The 20,595-nt window shown below is 51.2% G+C and overlaps 4 protein-coding genes across 8 annotated transcripts; all 4 read right to left on the reverse strand.

Annotated features, from left to right (window-relative positions):
- Positions 1-577: 577 nt before the first annotated feature.
- On the reverse strand, positions 578-2,282 carry LOC116720745 (uncharacterized). The gene is made up of 4 exons (XM_032564153.1): positions 1,932-2,282; positions 1,699-1,857; positions 1,489-1,623; positions 578-1,035 (listed from the first exon to the last, which is right to left on the reverse strand). The coding sequence occupies exons 1-4, from the start codon at positions 2,280-2,282 to the stop codon at positions 823-825; spliced, it is 858 nt and encodes a 285-aa protein (XP_032420044.1). The 3' UTR covers positions 578-822.
- LOC116723022 (histone-lysine N-methyltransferase 2B-like) lies at positions 2,101-5,937 on the reverse strand. The gene is made up of 11 exons (XM_032567540.1): positions 5,120-5,937; positions 4,517-5,039; positions 3,720-3,781; positions 3,592-3,626; positions 3,406-3,480; positions 3,246-3,293; positions 2,999-3,136; positions 2,774-2,929; positions 2,477-2,659; positions 2,315-2,402; positions 2,101-2,246 (listed from the first exon to the last, which is right to left on the reverse strand). The coding sequence occupies exons 1-10, from the start codon at positions 5,196-5,198 to the stop codon at positions 2,352-2,354; spliced, it is 1,350 nt and encodes a 449-aa protein (XP_032423431.1). The 5' UTR covers positions 5,199-5,937; the 3' UTR covers positions 2,101-2,246; positions 2,315-2,351.
- A 1,826-nt stretch (positions 5,938-7,763) lies between these two features.
- On the reverse strand, positions 7,764-11,441 carry LOC116723119 (erythroid transcription factor-like). Of its 4 annotated transcripts, none has more exons than XM_032567750.1 (5): positions 11,159-11,441; positions 10,464-10,692; positions 10,262-10,395; positions 9,927-10,049; positions 7,764-7,959 (listed from the first exon to the last, which is right to left on the reverse strand). In XM_032567750.1, exons 1-5 carry the CDS (start codon positions 11,243-11,245, stop codon positions 7,837-7,839), a joined length of 696 nt encoding a protein of 231 aa, XP_032423641.1. In that variant the 5' UTR covers positions 11,246-11,441; the 3' UTR covers positions 7,764-7,836. The 4 variants fall into 4 exon arrangements, with proteins under 4 accessions (XP_032423641.1, XP_032423631.1, XP_032423621.1 ...); XM_032567740.1 differs by having other exon boundaries at positions 10,181-10,395; XM_032567730.1 differs by having other exon boundaries at positions 10,169-10,395.
- A 189-nt stretch (positions 11,442-11,630) lies between these two features.
- On the reverse strand, positions 11,631-14,680 carry cdk20 (cyclin dependent kinase 20). 2 transcript variants are annotated; one of them, XM_032567693.1, is made up of 8 exons: positions 14,108-14,680; positions 13,909-14,018; positions 13,630-13,818; positions 13,391-13,512; positions 13,225-13,287; positions 13,009-13,132; positions 12,397-12,552; positions 11,631-12,315 (listed from the first exon to the last, which is right to left on the reverse strand). In XM_032567693.1, the coding sequence occupies exons 3-8, from the start codon at positions 13,756-13,758 to the stop codon at positions 12,124-12,126; spliced, it is 786 nt and encodes a 261-aa protein (XP_032423584.1). In that variant the 5' UTR covers positions 13,759-13,818; positions 13,909-14,018; positions 14,108-14,680; the 3' UTR covers positions 11,631-12,123. The 2 variants fall into 2 exon arrangements, with proteins under 2 accessions (XP_032423584.1, XP_032423575.1); XM_032567684.1 differs by having other exon boundaries at positions 13,909-14,022.
- Between the last annotated feature and the right edge of the window lie 5,915 nt (positions 14,681-20,595).

A 20,595-nucleotide genomic window follows, 5' to 3' on the forward strand; every position in this document is an offset into this window, starting at 1 on the left:
ATTAAAATTAGATAATATTCAGCATCTTTTGATTGTTTATGTAATCTGAAACTGATTTGATTGATAACATTTTTACACACAACTCTTATTAGGAAGATCTTTTTCAAAATTTGGAGTCCAGAGGGCCACAGAAATAATTACGGCGGACCAAATTTGGGATGCGGGCCTCGAGTTTGACATAGTGCAGGGGAACCCAAAGTGGGTTCTGGGGGCCCGGCATCCTGCATGTTCTAGTCTCTCCCTGGTTTAACTCACCTGGATCCAATGATGGATCGTTAGAGTCCTAAGAAGAACTTTGACCTGCTGAACAGGTTGTTACTAAAACCAGAGAGAGAATAAAACAGTGCAGGATGCCGGGCCCCCAGGACCCACCTTGGGCCCCCAGGACATAGTGTGAACAAATAACAGTAATTTAAACTCATTTATATGAATCGTTAATCTAACCTGAGAGAACAGGAAACTTCAAAAATCTGTTTCTGCTTTAATTTTCTCAGTATCACAGAACCACCAGGAGAGGCCCTGATGGGGCCCTGGCAGAGATCCACTCTGCTTCAGGAAGCAAAGACAGCACACTGTGGCGTTTCTGAAAAACTCTTTATAAACGTATCAAAAGTAGAAAAATCTCTTTAGGACCAACAGAAACATTCAAAGTTTATGAATGTTTCAGAAATGCAGTAACATTCAGAAACACCCAGCGGTGCGGTCCGGTCCAGTCCGGACTCGGTTCTGATGAACTGTTCAGTAGTAAAAACCTGAGGTAGAAACGTTTGGAGCTGATGGACTCCATTACCCAGAAGCCCCAGCCCAACATGGTGAGGCACTTTAACAAGAATGGAACTCCTCCACCATGGCTCCATCTTCATCTTCACCCTCCTCTTCCTCCTCCTCCAGCAGGCACGGCAGGCAGGTGTGGAAGGGCGGAGCCACCAGCAGGTGGCAGTCTGCGGAGCGGAGCGGCAGCCGACGGGACGCCGCCTGAACCCTGCAGCCACGGCAGACGGCGAGTCGCTCCAGATCCAGCAGCAGAGACACCAGCTGAGACACACACACACACACACACACTGCTATTAGCATCCTGCGGCTAACAGTGTGACCCCTGGCCCCAGGTAAAGCAGCTGCTCTGGTTGGTTAACAGCTTTGTGCTATGCTGCCCCCTATTGGCATGTTAGTGTTCAGGTGGAGACATTTTGTTTTTATGAAGACCGGCACCGGGCCTGAATGACCAGAGGAGGCGCTGTTCAGTCACTACCAGAACCCTTCGATACCAGCCTGCAGGTGCCGGTTCTGCTGGGCGGTTTTTCCTCTTCACTGTCGCCCCCTGCTGGTCAGGAGGAGTAATGCTGTGGACTTGATGCTCTGCTAGAGGAAACGAATCTCTGATCGATAACTTGGTCGGGTCGGGTCAGAACCCCATCAAAAATTAAAGAGTCGGGACGGGATCAGGAAGAGGCGGAGCCAGTCTGTAGGCCCCGCCCACCGTGCTGTTACCTGGCTCAGGTGAGAGACTCTGTGAGCGCACTCCCTGTAGAGGCGGTGGCCGTCGGGCAGCGGACGGGACCGCACGCTGACCCGGAAGCTGCGATCCGATTGGACGTGGACAATGGCGTCCCTCATGGAGGACAGCTGGAGACATGAGAGACAGGAGAGACGTGAGCAGAGGTGATGGCTGCGGCGGCGGCGGCAGCGGCAGCTACCTACCCTGCAGCACTGCAGCAGCTGCAGCTCCGGTCCTGCAGCCATCACGGCGACCCAATGCGCCGGCAGCACCGTCCTCCTCAGCGCCTTCAGCAGATGGAACAAGCTCCGCCCCCCTGCGCAGCTGGCTCCGCCCCCCAACAGGCGGAACCCCTGCGGTTCCTGGAAGCAGAGGGGAACGGTTTAGTGGTCGGACCGACCCGGTTTCATCAGCCGATGACGGTGGCTCCACCGACCAATGAAATAAAGTCCGGCCGCCTGCAGGTGATGTCAGCGGTGATGTCAGCGGTGATGTCAGCAGTGATGTCAGAGCGCGCCGGTGATGATGTTGTCATGGTGTTCTGGTCGGACTCGGGGTCCGGCAGCTCCACCTCCACTTCGTAGAACTTGCCCCCCTCAGACGTCCCGGTCCAAAGCTCCGCCTCCCTGCAGTAATGCTCGACGCTGATTGGCTGCTCCTCCTCCTTTGGCTCGGGCGATTGGACGGCAGCGAGGTGAGGGAGATGAGGGATGAAGGTGAGGCCTGTGGAGACGTGGAGGACGGATCCGTCCTGGAGACAGAGAGACGCTCTGGTGACCGTTACCATGGAAACGGTGAGCGGTCGGCAGGTAGCTCTACCTGAGGCAGCAGGCCGGACAGACAGGTGAGGGCGGAGTCAGAGAGGACAGGCAGAGGACAGGTGGCCGCTGTCCAGGGTCAGGTTCCACTGGGACAGACGGACAGGGTCAGGACCGGGTCAGAACCGGGTCTGGCAGACAGCAGAGGACAGGAAGTCTGTACCTGCAGGTGAGTCCCAGTTGGAGCTGAACTGGTCCCACTGGCGCCAGTGACCTGGCGCCAGTGGGACAATGGCGTCTCCTCTTCCTCGCTCTTCATCAGCGGACCGATCCAGCCGTTCCGGGTCTCGGAGGCTCCGCCCCTCTGGCCCCGCCTCCTCTTCATCCACATCCTCTTCCTCATCTCCTGAACACAAACAAACTCAGAGATCTGGCCGAACCGGGCCGCGGGTCGGAACCGGAGTGGGTCCGGAAACGACTGGAGGTTCTGCTGGGAAGAACCAGAACCGGCAGACCCTACCTCTCGCCTTCCTGCCGTCCTCTCGTGTCTCCAGCGGCGGACGCCGTCCCGCTGGGCGTCCGGACAGTCGGTGTCGTCTCCAGGTCGGACCGGGTCAGACGGTTCCGTCTGCTCCCCGGGTCGGTTCTGCTGCCTGGTCGGCTGTTTCCGCATGCTCTGAGGAGAAAGCAGAGGGAGGTTTGGTTCTGGACAGAGACCCAATTCTGGTTCTGGTTCTGTACTCACCAGCAGCAGGCAGCGCCGCCTCACACACTTCTGCTTCATGCGGGACGGACCGCCGAACTTCCTCATGTCGCGGCAGAACGTGCAAACGCCGCAGTTCTCCCTCAGGCACGCAGCGCAGCTCCGGCAGGCCTGGCGGCGCTGCAGCACAAAACGGCATGATGCCGCGGCACAAAACATCATGATGCCGCGGCACAAAACGGCATGATGCCGTGGCACAAAACGGCATGATGCTGCTGATCCTCCTCACCATCTTCTGTCCTGATGCTGAAGTCTCGTCTCTCTTCCTGTTCTTCGTCTAATCAGCCAATCACAGGGCAGCAGCAGGTCACATGGTGGGCAGAGCAGATTCTATTGGTTAACCTGGTTAACAGATGATCACATGACCTCCAGATGACCTTCAGCCTCACCTGAACCTTCTCTTCATCCTCCTCTTCCTCTTCTTTAACAGATCCAGTCCGGAGGACCCACTGATCACCTGTCACCTGGAACAGAGCAGACACACTGAGGCCTCACACACACTCTCACACACACACACACACACACACACACACACACACACACACACACACACACACACACAGGTGAGCCCTTACCTTCCTCAGCACCACACTTGGCACGTTCTTCTTCTCTGGAATCAGAAACAAGTGGAAGCAGAGAAGAAGAGTCAGCCGGCTGTTCGGTCTCCATGGTAACCGGTCAGACAGGAGGACAGGTGAGCTACCTGCAGGTGAGCAGCGGCCGTCTCCGTCTCTTTGTGCCCAGCTGAACAACCAGGACGGCGGCCTGGAAGAGACGCTGAGGTCAAAGGTCAGGTAACGGAGGGGAGGGCAGCGCCTGGTTCTCTGGTCCAGATGGACCGACCAGAACCAGAACCGCTGTGTTTCCTCTCACTGCCTCTGTGGGTTTTTCCACTCCTGAAGGTTTAATTGTCTGGTAGGAAGCAAACAATGAATCCACTTATGATTAATTCTCCATTGATGATTTATTAGATTAAAATTAGTTCCAATCAATTAACTAATAACAGCGCTTCTTTCAGTGCTGTAGTTTGGCCGCCGTCCAGCAGAGGACGCTGTCGCTCATCCTAAAGCAGAGCCAGAAACAAAGATGGCGGCCGTACCATTTGTCCGGTGTGGATCCAGAACGTTCTTAATGCACTTCAGTTCAGAAACATGAACTGAAGTTTCACCGAGTCGCTATGACGACAGAAACACGGAGCCATTACAGCATGATGAGAACAAACATGGCGCCAACGAGCAACGAGTTCTGGGGAGTTTAGTCACTAAACGCTTCAACAGTCACTGGCTGAATTCATTCATTACTCTTTATTATTTTGTCTATCCATCATCCTGCTTTATGTTTTATAAATGTCTAAACTTTAGTCAGTATTTAACACAGATGACACAAAAATGTAATTTAACCCTTTATGTCACTTACAACAGGCAGATAAATGATAAAATAGAGAAAACTTCAAATTATCGATTAACTCATTGACATTTCTGTAGCTCCTCCCACTCTTACCTGTCCTCCAGTGATTGGCTGCTGCTCTCAGGTGTATTGAAGCCCAGGCAGTAGGTGTGGTCGCTCTGTGTTGGCTCACCCAGGGCGGCACCGTCATCTGGGTGGGCGGGGCCAGAGGGCGGCTCCAGGCGTCGCGTCAGCCTCAGCCGGCTCTGGGGTTTCCCAGGCTCATCTTCAGGGGCGTTCACCTCCACCTTCTTGATGAAGTCTCGGGTTCCGACGCCGCCGTTCTCCGGGTCCAGCGGCTCCATCCAGTCCCAGCCGGACCGCAGGTCACGTGACCTGACGCGCTGGCTCCGCCTCCTCTCCGCTCCGCCCCACCGCCAGAGCCGCAGCGTCTCCGCAGGAAGCCTGAGGAGGACGACTGAGCAGCGCCGGAGGTCCGGGAACTGCCGCCTCCAGCACTGTTCCATCGTTACGCCGTCCGGCGGAGCGTCCTCCATCTTGGCGTCCGGCGGAGCGTCCTCCACGGCCGGTTCAGGCTGGTCACAGAGCTCCTCCTCCTCACCACATCCTGCTTCCTCTGCACAAACAACAAATTCAACCATCAGCTAATCATCTCACACACACACACACACACACACCTGGCGCCGTCCGTCTCACCTGCCACTTCAAGCCCCGCCCCTAAGCTCAGCTCGTCCAATTGCTCCATCTTAGGATGAGGCGTCCCCTCTGCTACCATGGCCAATCGGGATGAGTCCTGCGGTTTGGGGGCATGGCCTCAGAGTCCATGCTGATTGGTTGTTACCATGAGCCAATCAGCTGATGAGCTGCCAATCATCAATCAATGGACTGATCAAATCACCTGGAGGAGAAACAAACATGTCAGAGAAGAAGAAGTGCCGTCATGCTGCCCGGAGCCTCCAGGTGGCGCTGCATTAACTCAACCCCACACCATGCCGGAGCCTTCACCGTGCTCTGCAGCTGGACGCAGCCTGTCGGCTCGGCTGGCCTCTGGTTGGTTGTCATGGTAACCCGAACCTCTTTAGGAGCCGAGCTGACAGTTTAGACCAGAGATCAGAACCGGAAATGCCTCGCTCCTTCAGAATCTCATCCTGGATCCGGAAAACTTTCCCAGGATTCCCGCAAAGGATTCTGGGACTTGCAGTCCGCTGATGGAGCATGCAGCTATTGGACCCTGCAGACCGAACCTGCAGCCAAACAGAACCCAGAACCGGAGCGAACCTCACGCTGCACGCGCTCTACCTGTCATTGAATGGCGTGCACGCGCTTAGACCGGCGTAAGCACGCGCGCAGACCCGGAGCAGACATGTTTTCCCCTCGGCGGCGGCGTGGGGCTCCCGCTGCGGCCTCAGGAGCTCCCGGTTCCGGCCCGCTGTGCCCCATGGGTCCGGTCCGGCCTGCTCGGGACCGGGACCGGATAAAGCCCCGAACCAGAAGGAATAAACGGCTTTAACGAGACTCACCGCTCCGAGACCCTCAGCTGCTCCTCCTCTGCTCCGCTGCTGCCTTCAGGGCTGTCGGAATCCACAGACTCCAGCCGAGTCTTTAACTGCTTCCGGTCTGAAGCTGAACGCGCGAGCTGACGAATCAGTGCAGACATTACGAACCATTTCTTCAATGTTGACCGACACGGTTCTGGTGAACGTTCAGTTGAACCTGAGGAGAGTCTAATCCATCAAAACCTTCTTCTTTGCTTTCCGAGGCGCCCCTGAAAGCAGCACCCCGTGCCCGCCTCTGAGCATGCGCACTGCGAGTCTGCGAATCAATCAGGCTGATCGGTTTGTTAAAAGTTTGTTGGATGGAGGAGGAGCTTCTGCGGAACCAAAAGAACCATCCGAACAGAACGTTCCAGGTCCTGGAATAAGAACCGAGAACTGGACTCCAAGCTGTCCTGGAAATATGGATTCATTCAAAACGAATCGATAATCAAATAATCCTTTATTTATACAGAAAAAAATTTCTTGGAAAATCATTTTAGAGATTTGTTACAAAAAACATCCAAACCAGATTAATGAGATGAAATAATCTGTCAGGGCGAAATTAAACAAATATTCATATTCATCCCTTTAGGACCTAATCAACAATAAATAAAATAAAAAGTGTTTATCCATAAATTCATTTTAAAAAGTAATTCAGCTGAAGAACTTCCTCAGACTGTCAATAATATTTAATATTCACTTTGAAGACCTGGGAAGTTTTATGGATTAAGTAGATTTACCATCAATCAATCCAGATATTGATCCGCTGATGATTACTTTAGATCTCCATTCTGCAGATTTTTCATTCCAGTATTTTTACAGCAATTGTTAAAAGATGCAGATTAATAATTCAGAAGCGTTTTAAATAAATTAGTAAATGTTAAAGCAGCCAGGCTCTAATCCAGATTGTCAGATTACCAAACTCCCTGCTGCAATGAGTTGAGTCCTTCATCAGAACCTTCTGCTGACCCGGCCCAGAACCTGCTGACCTGCCGTGACCTCTGACCCTCTTCTCTGCGTCTGATCAGCTGACACACCTGAACGGTCACATTATTGATAACCATTGATCAGTTTTTAGATTTAAAGTTTGGTAAAAAGTGTAAACTGAGGTCAGGCTTCAGAAACCAGAAACTTGGATTTAATCTGATTAACGTTTTTTATTCCTCTTGTCTGGATTCGTGTTTTGGACTCAGAACTTTATCACCGTTTGTTGCTTCCTCTTCCGTTCGTTTGATTCATAAATTATTTCTGATATTTTTCAGAAGGTTTGAATTTCCAGTTTTTCCTGTTTGAATCCTTTGAGCTTCACTGAACATCTTCACATTTATTCCATGTTAGCATCGATTTATTATTATTAAAGTTTATTGAAGACATCAAAGACCGCTCATTGGAGCTGAGCTCTGATTGGTTGTTTCATCCTGATTAGAAGAAGAAGAAAAAACACCTGGAGGACCAGAACCAGAACCAGAACCACGACTTGCTGAAGTGTGTGTTCAGTGAGGTGTGTGTTCAGTGTGTTCAGTGAGGTGTGTGTTCTGTGTGTTCTGAGTTCTGTGGTCTCTGGCGCCGTTGGGTCCGTTAGCGCCTCTCAGGCGTTTCGGCCTCAGACCACCAACCGTTTTCTTCTTCTTCTCCCTTTTCCTTTCTTGGCTTTTTCTGTCTGGTTCCGGAAAACCAGAACCTCCTGCGTTGCACAACGTGGGTGGCGGGGGGGCGATGCCTTCACTGTCTGCCTCCAGGCAGGAGAATCTGCCTCTGCTGCCCAGATGGGTCCAAACGGACCAGAACAGAACCAAACACATGACCCCAGCTTCACATGCTTTATTCCACATCATCATCATCATCCTCAGAGGAACCGGGTCACAGAACCGGTCCGGTTTAGCACAGTGGGCCAGCCCAGGGCCCTGATTGGTCAGCTCCCTTCCTGCCTGGCCTCTGATTGGCCGATCGTCTCTTCCTGGTCTGGATCCCGTCCTTCCTCAGTGCCAGTGGCCGATGCACCTGCAGGCAGAGGGGTCAAAGGTCACATGTTACACCACTCCAAACTTCTCTGGTCAGAGTTAATTATTCCTGTGTGATAAAAAAAACAAAGTTCCCACAAGAATGAACCGGAAAAGATCCGCACCATCGAACCGCCATCTTGGTAGGCAGCGCAGCGCGGAGCTGAACTCTGGACAAGGTGAAAGAGACGAGAACAAAATGGCTGCTGTTGGGTCGACCCAAATGAGACGGAGAATGAAACATGTCCGACGATGTGGACGAGCCGCTGCTGATCTGCTACTGCAGCTCAATGCTAGTGAGCAGGAAGAGATTATCCAACATGGCCGCTTACCATCAACATTTAAACAGATTTATAAAATATGTACGAACTCTTCATGTGAACAATGAGGTTCTGCTGACTGGCAGACGGAGAACAAGTAGAAACACAGAGGCTATGTGTCCTCTTAGCTAGCAGATAAAAGCTGCCCTAGCCAGGCCTGTCGCGATAAACGATAAATCAATTAATCGTACGATAAATTAAAACTATCAACCTCATTTTAATTATCGGCATTATCGTCTCTTCTGGCCTTTTTCTCTTTCTGTTAATGATACTGAATGAAAAAAGGCTCAACTCCGGTGCTCTCCACTGACCTCTGACCTCATTTCCTTAGTGTAAAGCTCAGGGCAGACGACACGAATGGATTGTCGGCCCATTTTCAAAACCTGACAGACCACACATTAGCCGACAGAAATCCTAGCTATAACGGTTTGATCGGGTTCGTTCCTGCCGTGTGGTGTCCAACAATGGGCACAAAATAATGGCTACAAGTCCAGTGAACTAATTTTAAAACCAGGCATTAATCAATGCTTTACTACAATCTACCTGCAATGCATGTGGCTAGTGTCAGCGTAAAGTCCTGACTGAATGAAAATCATTATAACCTATTTATGTCACGTTAACGAAGAACAGCTGAAAAGTTACCGGGTTTATCAACTGCGGTAGCAATTTGGCTCCAACTCCTCCTCTTGTCATTTCTATATTCTTTGCATGTTGAATAAACATTAATGTTGTTTCCACATATCATCTCCAATGTCCGCTGTTGTGCCGTGTCAGATGTTTGGGATTCCCCTCCGTAATTTCCCCTCAGAAAACACTGAGGAGAATCCGCGCTTTCTGATTGGCTGCCCTGTCACATTCAACAGGAAGCATTAAGTTCCCAGTACGATCTACCGTAACACACCACACAGTACAGGATGATCGGTTATGAAAATGCAACCGACAATCTTAGAAAGACCAACTTTCTAAGATTGTTGTAAGGGGAAAAATAGGAGCAAAAAATCATGTAGTGTGAACTATTGCATCAGGTAGTCGATGTGCCCATCTTCTCTATTTAAATCTAATTATTACTGAAGGGCAACATAATATACAGACTTCATAATCTGCACTCTTTGGGTTGAGTGCAGTATTTATTTCCACTTTGGCTTTATGTTGTTTAGGTTTTATTCAAATACATTTTTTGTTAATGGAGACTGAGAATCCATTTTATTTTTGTTTTTCGTTGTTTTGTTTATTTTGTTTATCATTTTCAGTGTTTAATATTCTTTTGAAAATAAAGTGTATCTATCTTTGGCAGGAAATCGCATGCATTATTACATCATTTCCATTAAATCAGTGTAAAAAGGTCTTCAAACAATATTATCGTTTATCCCAATAATTTTTGAGACAATTAATCGTTCAGCAAAATTTGCTATTGTGACAGGCCTAGCACTAGCTAAGCTAACGGTCAGCAGTAAAAACTACAGCAAATGTCACTGATATTTATCTTAGTATCACACAGAGAACTCAGAAACTGTAACTGAGTAAAGGCTGTAATGAACATGTATAAGAGGAGAGCACTAGTTCTAAGCTTGTGGTTTGTTTATTGTTGCCATACCAACTGCCTACCAAGATGGCTGTCAGTACAAAGTTCCAGGAAGTGAGGCGTCACCTGGTGCAGCTTGTAGTAGAGGCCACAGGCGTTGCAGACGGCGTCTCCTGCAGCGTTTCTCCTCCACAAAGACGTGGTTCCTGTCCCGCAGTTGGAGCACTGAGTTCCTTTCCTGGCCGCCGCCTGGAAGCAGGAAGAGACGGAACGCTGAGGACGCCTGAATACAGCGCCCCCTGCTGGCTGGAGGCTGAATTTCCTCCAGTCTGGATGAAGCAGCAGCTTCTGACTGGGTCGGTTCTGACCCGGTTGAGAACTTTGTCACAGTTCCAGCAAGAGGCTCTGGCTCCGCCCCCAGGTGGATCTGTTTCTACAGTAACCAGCAGGCGTGACCTCACCGCTCTCCTCTTGGGCCGCAGCAGCGGCGGGTTCTGCTGTCGCACGCTGCAGGTGGAACACAGGTGCGTTCCTGCTGCCTCCCTCCTCCACAGGAGGGCGCTGTGGGTCCCGCAGCCGAAACACTGGCGGCGCTCTGCAGAGAGACAAGCTGCTCAGGGTTCCACCAATCACAGGCCAGAACAGCCACAGGTAAACACTCACCTGGCTCACTCCAGGCTGGAGACCAGGAAGGACTGAGCAGGTCCCATCCAGGTGGGGAGGGGCGCAGGAAGGCCGGGGGCGGAGCTGGAGCAGGATGCCCATATAAGGAGTAGTCAGGAGGCGGGCTGTAGGCGGAGCCGAGTGACAGACAGCTGGCGTCGTCCAATCGGTGAGGCCGTCTGAGGAGCCCGGATTCATCCGAGGCCGACCAGTGAGCTTCAGCGCCGAGCTGCAACAACCAATCAGACGCAACAACATCGTCACAGACAAAAATATGCAAGGAAGCTCAGGTCAGGGTCAAAGGTGAGCTGTCAGCGTCAGAAGCGTTCGGGGATCTTGGAGCTTATTGAAGACAAACGTTTCCTGACACACAGAGGAACCCCAGCAGGGGGCCTGGCGGATCAGAGGAAGCAACAGGGACCAAAGATGGAGCCCTGAGGAGCCGCAGAGCTGACAGCAGCTCCAGATTGTCCCTGATCGGCTCCTGGATTAACCAGAGGAGAGCAGATTTAATCCCAGCTGCAGGCTGAATCCTGACATGAACTGACTGGGAACCAGTGGAGCTGAACTGGTTCCACTGTGACGGAGAAACAACATGGAATAGCACAAATAAAAACATTTCACCTGATATCCAGATTATTCTTCCTAAAAACTCTTTGATCTCCTAACAGAAAGCAGAGACTGCAGGTCCTGACCTTCATCCTGAAGCCTGATGACCTCTGACCCCTGGTGGCTGGAGAGCCTGACGACCAATCAGCTGATGGAGTCACACCTGACATCATCTCTGTTCTTCTGAGAGTGAGAGCTCTGTCTGGTCGTAGAGGATCTTTGATGCAACACAGAGGACTGAGGAGCTGCTCCTCGGTCTGCTCCTTCTGAGAGGAGCCAGCGCTCCTCCCACCGCTGGCTCCGCCCACCGCTGGCTCCGCCCACCGCTGGCTCCACCCACACAGCTCTTGTTCTGTGGTTTTTGGTGATGAAACCGGACATGAAGCAACAGAATAGATCAGCGCTGAAGCTTCTAGGGTCCAAACAGTCCTGTCTGGTGCTCCGCTTCCAGACAGCCTGCACTGGGAGGACTGGGATTCTCCCAGTGAATCCAACCAGAACCATCATCCTGAGGGAACCAGAAGGTTCTGTTCCAGCTCATTCATACTGGGAGGAAAATGGGAGTGAAGACTTTACTGGCCTTCCCAGTAACACCAGTAACTGGAGGTCATGAAGACCAACCACAGGTTTCCATGGAAACAAGTCAGTAACACACTTCACAAAGCAGCTGATGCAAAACGAAAAAACCAAACTCAGTACAGTTCAGTAGTTCAGTTCAGTACAGTAGTTCAGTACAGTTCAGTTCAGTAGTTCAGTTCAGTACAGTAGTTCAGTACAGTTCAGTTCAGTAGTTCAGTTCAGTTCAGTAGTTCAGTTCAGTAGTTCAGTTCAGTTCAGTACAGTAGTTCCGTTCAGTAGTTCAGTTCAGTAGTTTAGTTCAGTACAGTAGTTCAGTAGTTCAGTTCAGTAGTTCAGTTCAGTTCAGTAGTTCAGTTCAGTACAGTAGTTCAGTTCAGTACAGTAGTTCAGTACAGTTCAGTTCAGTAGTTCCGTTCAGTAGTTCAGTTCAGTAGTTCTCCCCCTCCTCTCATTTCCAACACTTTGAGTCTTTTCAGAGGCAGGAGGCGTGTGGCTGCAGCAACGCGGGGTCCACCACGCTGTTCTGCAGGGGCAGGTCCACAGAGAAGTCGGTGGGCGGAGCCTGCAGGCGCTGGCGGGGAGGGCGACCCCCCCTCTGAGGGATGGGCAGCTCGGAGTGGTGAGCAGGAAGAGGAGAGGAGAAGAAAAAGGGATGGATGAGAGCCTACAGGAGGAACAACCAATCAGAGATCAGCTCCACTAACGAGCGGTCCGTTAACGAGCCACCTGGACCCCCGAGGCTCACCTGTGTGGCGGAGCAGCGCCGCCTGGACGGGTAGACCAGGAAGCGGCAGAGCAGGTCCACGGCCTGAGGACAGGTGTCAGGGACGATCTCCTCCAATGGGATCGCTGGATTCTCCTTGAAGGTGATTTTATTGTAATCTGGCAACTCGACCATTTCCTGGAGGAGAGAAGGCAGAGGTTCTGGTTCTGGTCTCAGCCGGGAACCGACATCGTCCAGAAGATCATCCTCAACCTGAACACGTCTGGAGGAAGTTCCTCAGGGCTCGGTTCCAGTTCCTGCTCCGGTCAGATGAGCGGTTCCGATCATTCCATCTCCAGAACCGCTCACCGTCCACCAGAACCTGAGCCAGAACTCCACCAGAACCCAAAGCTGCTCCAGTGATTCCTTCAACACTCCAAACGTTCTGACTGGACCGACAGAAACCGTCAGTCCATCCAGAACTCCTCAGGTCTAGATCTGGTTCTGGAAGCAGACCAGAGGTGAACCCATCAGAACCAGAACCTTCCTGTTTCTGGGTTTAGGTAGAGCCGGGCCTGATGCCTGCCTGGTTCTGACCCTGGTTCTGGTTCTAGACACTGTGTGTTCTGCTGAGCGGTGAGGTGCGGTTCTTACGGGCCAGCTCTCCCGGGTCGGCGTCCCCAGAACCCGCAGGACGCAGCAGAGCTGTTCGATGTCGTTTTCCCCGGGAAACAGAGGAGAGGAGTTGAGCAGCTCTCCGAAGATACAGCCCACCGCCCTGAAACCAGAGAGCCTGAGACCGGTCCAACAGAACCGCCGCACGGTCAGAACCGCCGCACGGTCCACCAGAACCGCCGCAGAGCCTCTTACCACAGGTCAACTCCCTCGTCGTATTTCCGGGCTCCGTACAGCAGCTCTGGGGCTCGGTACCACCTGGAGAGAGGAAACACTTCTGGGTCGGGTCCGCTAAGACGCCACGGCCCACAGACAGGAAGTGAACCAGCAGCCCTCTGGGGGCGGAGCCTTGGCTGCTTACCTGGTGGCTACCTGGTGGCTGTAGAGCCGCTCCCCCTGGTCACTGAACAGCCGGGCCAGGCCGAAGTCTGCCACCTTCAGGTGACCCGAGGAACTGATGAGGAGGTTGGCGGGCTTCAGGTCCTGGACAGGAAACACAAGCAGATGGATTCCTTAAACTGGGAACACTGGGAACTTTTCTGATCATTTTTTTCAGTTTAGAAAATAAATGACATAAAGTGACGACCCATCGGCGCTGACCCGGTGCATGATGGAGTTCTGGTGCAGGAAGGCCACGCCCTTCAGCAGCATCATCATGTAGCCCTTCACCTGCGCCGGGGTCAGAGGTCGCTGGGAGTTCCTGATGACCTCAGAGAGGTCAGAGAGCATGAAGTCAAAGACCAGGACAAAGCCGGTTCCATGAGGGAAGAAATCCTTCAGCTTCACCACCTGAGGAGAACCAGAACCAGAACCATCAGAACCAGAACCAGAACCATCAGAACCAGAACCAGAACCATCAGAACCAGAACCAGCACTCACATGCTGGTTGTCCTCGATCTCCTGCAGAGCCTTGATCTCCCTCACTGCCTGGTTCGGGATCCCGTCCTCCAGCTTCCTCAGAGCCACCTTCTTCAGGGCCACCGTCTCTCCTGTCTGACACACAGCAGAGACCTGATGGGCCGGACCAGAACCGGAACCAGAACCGGACCAGAACCAGACTCAAAACAGCCCCAGATACCTCGATGTGTTTGGCCTGGAAGACGATGCCATGAGCTCCTTCTCCGATCCGACCCAGGATGCTGTACTGCTCCATGTCTGCCGGACCGGACCGGACCGAACCGGAGAGGACCGGGGCTCTGTAGTGAAGAACAACCAATCAGAATCAACCTGGAGTCTTCCAGGTGAGCAGTGATGGAGGAAGAACCTCATGCAGAAATGAATCACTTTAAGGAGCTCAGAGGTTCTTCTCGTTTCAGCTCGAACCGAATCAGTCGTTCTTTTCACGACGACTCTAACAAAACCCGTTACTATCATTCGGCTGCGGAGAACAAACGGAAAGAAACGCGCATCTGAACGGAAACCCGCTTTGTAGATGACGTGTCGTCATGGTAACGGTGCGGCTAAGCTAGCTGTGCCTCAGAAACGGGACAGGAAGAGCTGAGCAAAGACTCACACAAACTGACCACTAAACCAGACACGCAGAGGACGTCACCATGGTAACCGAGGGTAAGCTAGCTGAGCCTCAAAGCTCTGAGCAGCTAACCTTCTGACGTCACACGGACCTTCCGCTATTGGTCAGAAAACACAGAAACTCAGTCACGTGACGATGGCAAACCAATCCATCAGCAACAATAGTTTAACTTTTATAGTCAGAGTTAGTAAAGAAAATAAACATGTAGAAAACTTATATTCTACACAGGGAAGGAGCAGCAGGTTTTTTATGAATATAAACGTATTTCAGGCAACCAGCCTGAAAAAGGCACCACGAGGTATTCAGAACAGAGCGATTTACTGACATCTAGTGACGAGAAAAGATATGACACCCTGGACATTCCTTCTGCTTTGCTCATAAATAGTTAAATCCCCGGTTAACCAAGTGTTACATTTATTTGTAATAGATTCACAAACAGGGGTAAAATTATTACCCCTGTTACTGTGGAGATTTTAACTCCTAGGTAAGTTGCAGTGTTTTTTACAGGGATACCACAAATTTCAGTAACAGCCGTCGAATATAAAAGAAGGATTTCACTTTTCTTTAGATTGACTTTCAATCTTGAAATGCTTGAGAGTTTAGCTGTAACAGACAGAGCTACAGGAATTTCATTATCCATCCATCCATCCATCCATCTTCTTCCGCTTATCCGAGGTCGGGTCGCGGGGGTAGCAGCTTCAGAAGGGAGGCCCAGACTTCCCTCTCCCCAGCCACTTCTTCTAGCTCCTCCGGGGGAATCCCGAGGCGTTCCCAGGCCAGCCGAGAGACATAGTCCCTCCAGCGTGTCCTGGGTCTTCCCCGGGGCCTCCTCCCGGTGGGACGTGCCCGGAACACCTCACCAGGGAGGCGTCTAGGAGGCATCCTGACCAGATGCCCGAGCCACCTCAACTGGCTCCTCTCGATGTGAAGGAGCAGCGGCTCTACTCTGAGTCCCTCCCGGATGACTGAGCTTCTCACCCTATCTCTAAGGGAGAGCCCAGCCACCCTACGGAGAAAACCCATTTCGGCCGCTTGTATCCGCGATCTCGTTCTTTCGGTCATGACCCAAAGCTCATGACCATAGATGAGGGTGGGAACGTAGATCGACCGGTAAATCGAGAGCTTCGCTTTTTGGCTCAGCTCTCTCTTCACCACGACGGACCGGTACAGCGCCCGCTTGACAGCAGACGCTGCGCCAATCCGCCTGTCGATCTCCCGCTCCCTTCTTCCCCCATTCGTGAACAAGATCCCGAGATACTTAAACTCCTCCACTTGGGGCAGGACACCCCCCCTGACCCGGAGAAGGCACTCTACCCTTTTCCGGCTCAAGACCATGGCCTCGGATTTGGAGGCACTGATCCTCATCCCGGCCGCGTCACACTCGGCTGCGAACCGCTCCAGCGAGAGCTGCAGATCACGATCTGATGAAGCCAAAAGGACCACATCGTCTGCAAAAAGCAGAGATGAGATCCTAAGGCCACCAAATCGGATCCCCTCAACACCTTGGCTGCGCCTAGAAATTCTGTCCATGAAAGTGATGAACAGAATCGGTGACAAAGGGCAGCCCTGGCGGAGTCCAACTCTCACCGGAAACGAGCCCGACTTACTGCCGGCAATGCGGACCAGACTCTGACACCGGTCATACAGGGACCTGACAGCCCGTATCAAAGGGCCCGGTACCCCATACTCCCGGAGAACCCCCCACAGGGCTCCCCGAGGGACACGGTCGAACGCCTTCTCCAGGTCCACAAAACACATGTAGACTGGTTGGGCGAACTCCCATGCACCCTCCAGGACCCTGCCGAGGGTGTAGAGCTGGTCCAGCGTTCCACGACCAGGACGAAAACCACACTGCTCTTCCTGAATCCGAGGTTCGACTATCCGACGGACCCTCCTCTCCAGGACCCCTGAATAGACCTTGCCAGGGAGGCTTAAGAGTGTGACCCCTCTATAATTGGAGCACACCCTCCGGTCCCCCTTTTTGAACAGGGGGACCACCACCCCAGTCTGCCAATCCAGGGGAACTGCCCCCGATGTCCATGCGACATTGCAGAGTCGCGTCAACCAACACAACCCTACAACATCCAGAGCCTTAAGAAACTCCGGGCGGATCTCATCCACCCCCGGGGCCCTGCCACCGAGGAGCTTTTTAACCACCTCGGCGACCTCGTCCCCAGAGATTGGAGAGCCTAACCCAGAGTCCCCAGGCTCCGCTTCCTCAGTGGAAGGCATGTTGGTGGGATTGAGGAGGTCTTCGAAGTACTCTGCCCACCGGCCCACAACGTCCCGAGTAGAGGTCAGCAGCACACCATCCCCACTATAAACAGTGTTGGTGCTGCACCGCTTCCCCCCCCTGAGACGCCGGATGGTGGACCAGAATCGCCTCGAAGCCGTACGGAAGTCTTTCTCCATGGCCTCTCCAAACTCCTCCCACGCCCGGGTTTTTGCCTCAGCAACCGCCCGAGCCGCATGCCGCTTCGCCCGCCGGTACCCATCAGCTGCTTCCGGAGTCCCACAGGCCAAAAAGGCCCGATAGGACTCCTTCTTCAGCCTGACGGCATCCCTCACCGAAGGTGTCCACCAGCGGGTTCGAGGGTTGCCGCCGCGACAGGCACCGACAACCTTGCGGCCACAGCTCCGATCGGCCGCCTCGACAATGGAGGCACGGAACACGGTCCACTCAGACTCCATGTCCCCCACCTCCCCCGGGACGTGTTCGAAGTTTTGCCGGAGATGGGAGTTAAAGCTCCGTCTCACAGGGGATTCCGCCAGACGTTCCCAGCAGACCCTCACAACACGTTTGGGCCTGCCAGGTCTGACCGGCTTTCGCCCCCACCACCGGAGCCAACTCACCACCAGGTAGTGGTCAGTGGACAGCTCCGCACCTCTCTTCCCCCGAGTGTCCAAGACATACGGCCGCAGATCCGATGAAACGATGACAAAGTCGATCATCGAACTGCGGCCTAGGGTGTCCTGGTGCCAAGTGCACATATGGACACCCTTATGCTTGAACATGGTGTTCGTTATGGACAATCCATGGCGAGCACAGAAGTCCAGCAACAGAACACCGCTCGAGTTCAGGTCGGGCGGGCCGTTCCTCCCAACCACGCCCCTCCAGGTCTCACTGTCATTGCCCACGTGAGCGTTGAAGTCCCCCAGCAGAACAAGGGAGTCCCCAGGAGGAGCACTCTCCAGTACCCCCTCTAAGGACTCCAAAAAGGGTGGGTAATCTGAACTGTCGTTCGGCCCGTAAGCACAAACGACAGTCAGAACCCGTCCCCCCACCCGTAGGCGGAGGGATGCTACCCTCTCGTTCACCGGGGTAAACCCCAACGTACAGGCGCCGAGATGGGGAGCAACAAGTATGCCCACTCCTGCCCGACGCCTCTCACCTTGGGCAACTCCAGAGTGGAAGTATGTCCAGCCCCTCTCAAGGAGACTGGTTCCAGAACCAGAGCCGTGCGTCGAGGTGAGACCGACTATTTCTAGCCGGAACCTCTCGACCTCACGCACTAGCTCCGGCTCCTTCCCCACCAGAGAGGTGACATTCCACGTCCCAAGAGCCAGTTTCTGCAACCGAGGATCGGACCGCCAGGGTCCCCTCCCTCTGCTGCCACCCATCCCACACTGCACCCGACCCCTTTGGCCCCTCCCACGGGTGGTGGGCCCATGGGAGGGGGGGCCCATGTTTCCTCTTCGGGCTGAGCCCGGCCGGGCTCCATGGGTAAAAGCCCGGCCACCAGACGCTCGCCATCGTGCCCCCCCTCCAGGCCTGGCTCCAGAGTGGGGCCCCGGTGACCCGCGTCCGGGCGAGGGAACACCAAGTCCAAAGTTTTCCTTCATCATTGGGGTCTTTGGGCTGCTCTTTGTCTGGTCCCTCACCTAGGACCTGTCTGCCTTGGGTGACCCTACCAGGGGCATGAAGCCCCAGACAGCATAGCTCCTAGGATCATTGGGACACTCAAACCCCTCCACCACGATAAGGTGGCAGCCCATGGAGGAGGGAATTAAAAATACAGAATCTCTTAAAAATACTGTTGTATCGTCAGCAAGTTGTGACATTTTTATTTCTTGATCAAATATTTTAATTCCCTGAAATGAGCTCTGTCTGATTAAATCTTTTAGAACAAGCAGAAAAATGTAAGTTGTGGCCGGACAGCCTGGCCAAGCCCTTCATGGATATAAAACCGACTAGATGTGCCGTATAGAAGTTTATAGAAATGTTTTTATCTCTATAAAGTGTCTTAAAGGCTTTAATGAAAAACTTACCAAAGTTAAAATAAGGACAAATATAAAGTCAAAATAAAGTTGTGACTAACTGTATCAAAAGCCTTTTGATAATCTAATGATTGGATCACCAGGGAAAAGATCTTTATAATCAAATCAGAAATGTTGCATTCATTTCTGATTCGATTATAAATACATGAATCTCCAAAGGCCATGAAGCCCTTTGGAGATTCATGTATAATATCATTTAAACCATAAATGATGTTGGTTAGATATCATTTAAACCATTTTTCAGTCCTTTAGCTAAAATGGAGGCTAAAATGAACCATTAATAGAAGAGGGGAGGGGGAAAGAAAGGTTAAAAGGCGACTAAATGCTGGTAAAAAAATCCCTTGAGGATCAGGAAGAAAGAGTTGAAATAAGAAAGAAAATAATGAAGGAAGATTTTAAAGTTATATTAAAATTTAAGGCTGGACAGGATATGATTGGAGTAAGTCCTATCAGTTTGTCAAATGGATTAAAGAAAGTTATTGGAGATGTAGAACCAGCTAAAGTCTGAAGGGATGGAAGCCTATTTATCGTTTGTAAAAATGCTGAGCAAAAGAATAAGGCCCTAAAATTACAAATGGTGTGTAAAAAAGAATTGATGGAAAGAAAGGTGGTTGGGGAAGAAAGAGGAGTAAAAGGAGTAAAATCAGGGATTCCTGTAGGAGAAAACTTGGAGGAGCTAAAGAAAATAATAAAAGGAGGAGAGATTACAGGCTTTTAGGAGTGGGGAGAAAATGGACAGCACATTTACTACTGGATTTAAAGATAAAGTTCTGCCTGATAAGGTGATGATTGGTTACATGAGCTTTAATGTAAGAGCTTATATTATAAGTGTCAAAGGTTTGGACAAACTGTGAACGTTTGTAAAGGGAAACAGAGACGTGGAGGTGAACAGGTGGAAATAATCCTGTTAAATGTTGTAACTGTGGAGGAAATCATACTGCAGGATATGCAGGGTGCATGGTAAGAAAAGAGGCAGCTGAAATTCAAAAAGTTAAACTGATAAGAGGATTACTGAAGAAGTGAGAGAAATAAAGAATAATGATAATGATCCAAAAACAAATTATGAAAGAATTGCAGACAATAATCATTGTAACATTACATTAGAAAAATGTATTCCTTTTCTTGCATCTATCATAAACTGCTCAGAACAAGCAAGAACTAAAGCTGAAAAAATAAAAATCATAGTAAAGGCAGCTACAAAGTTTTTTAATGTCAAAGATTTATCTTGGAAAAAATCCACGATGAGCTTAGAGATGAGGAAGGATCATCTGAAGCTTCTCAAATCATCACATAATTCTAATATTACTATGAAACGCTCGCAGTCTAACAGCAAATGGTCAGGAATTTAAAGGCTTCATTAATAATCTAAATACAAAACCAGATGTAATATGCATTCAACAATCATGGCTCAAACCATCACTACAGTTTAGTGTTCATGGTTACTCAGTCTTACATAAAGACAGAATAAATGGGACTGGAGGAGGCTGCCATATTTGTAAAGGAAAACATAACATTTATTCAGCTCCAAATAATATCCGATTTAGAAATTATTGCTGTAGAAATTTGGACAAATGATGAGAATATTAAAATAATAAATTATTACAATCCTTACAAACAATTAGAAAAGTTAAAACTTGAAACAATCCTAGAGAATTGGAGAGGGAAAATAGTTTGGTGTGGGAACTTCAACGCACTTTATGGAGAAATCAAGATGATTATAATGGAGGGATTTTAGAAGATTGAAGAAAAAGAATTGG

Source organism: Xiphophorus hellerii, chromosome 1 (assembly GCF_003331165.1).
Source record: "Xiphophorus hellerii strain 12219 chromosome 1, Xiphophorus_hellerii-4.1, whole genome shotgun sequence".
NCBI classification, from domain to species: Eukaryota; Metazoa; Chordata; class Actinopteri; order Cyprinodontiformes; family Poeciliidae; genus Xiphophorus; species Xiphophorus hellerii.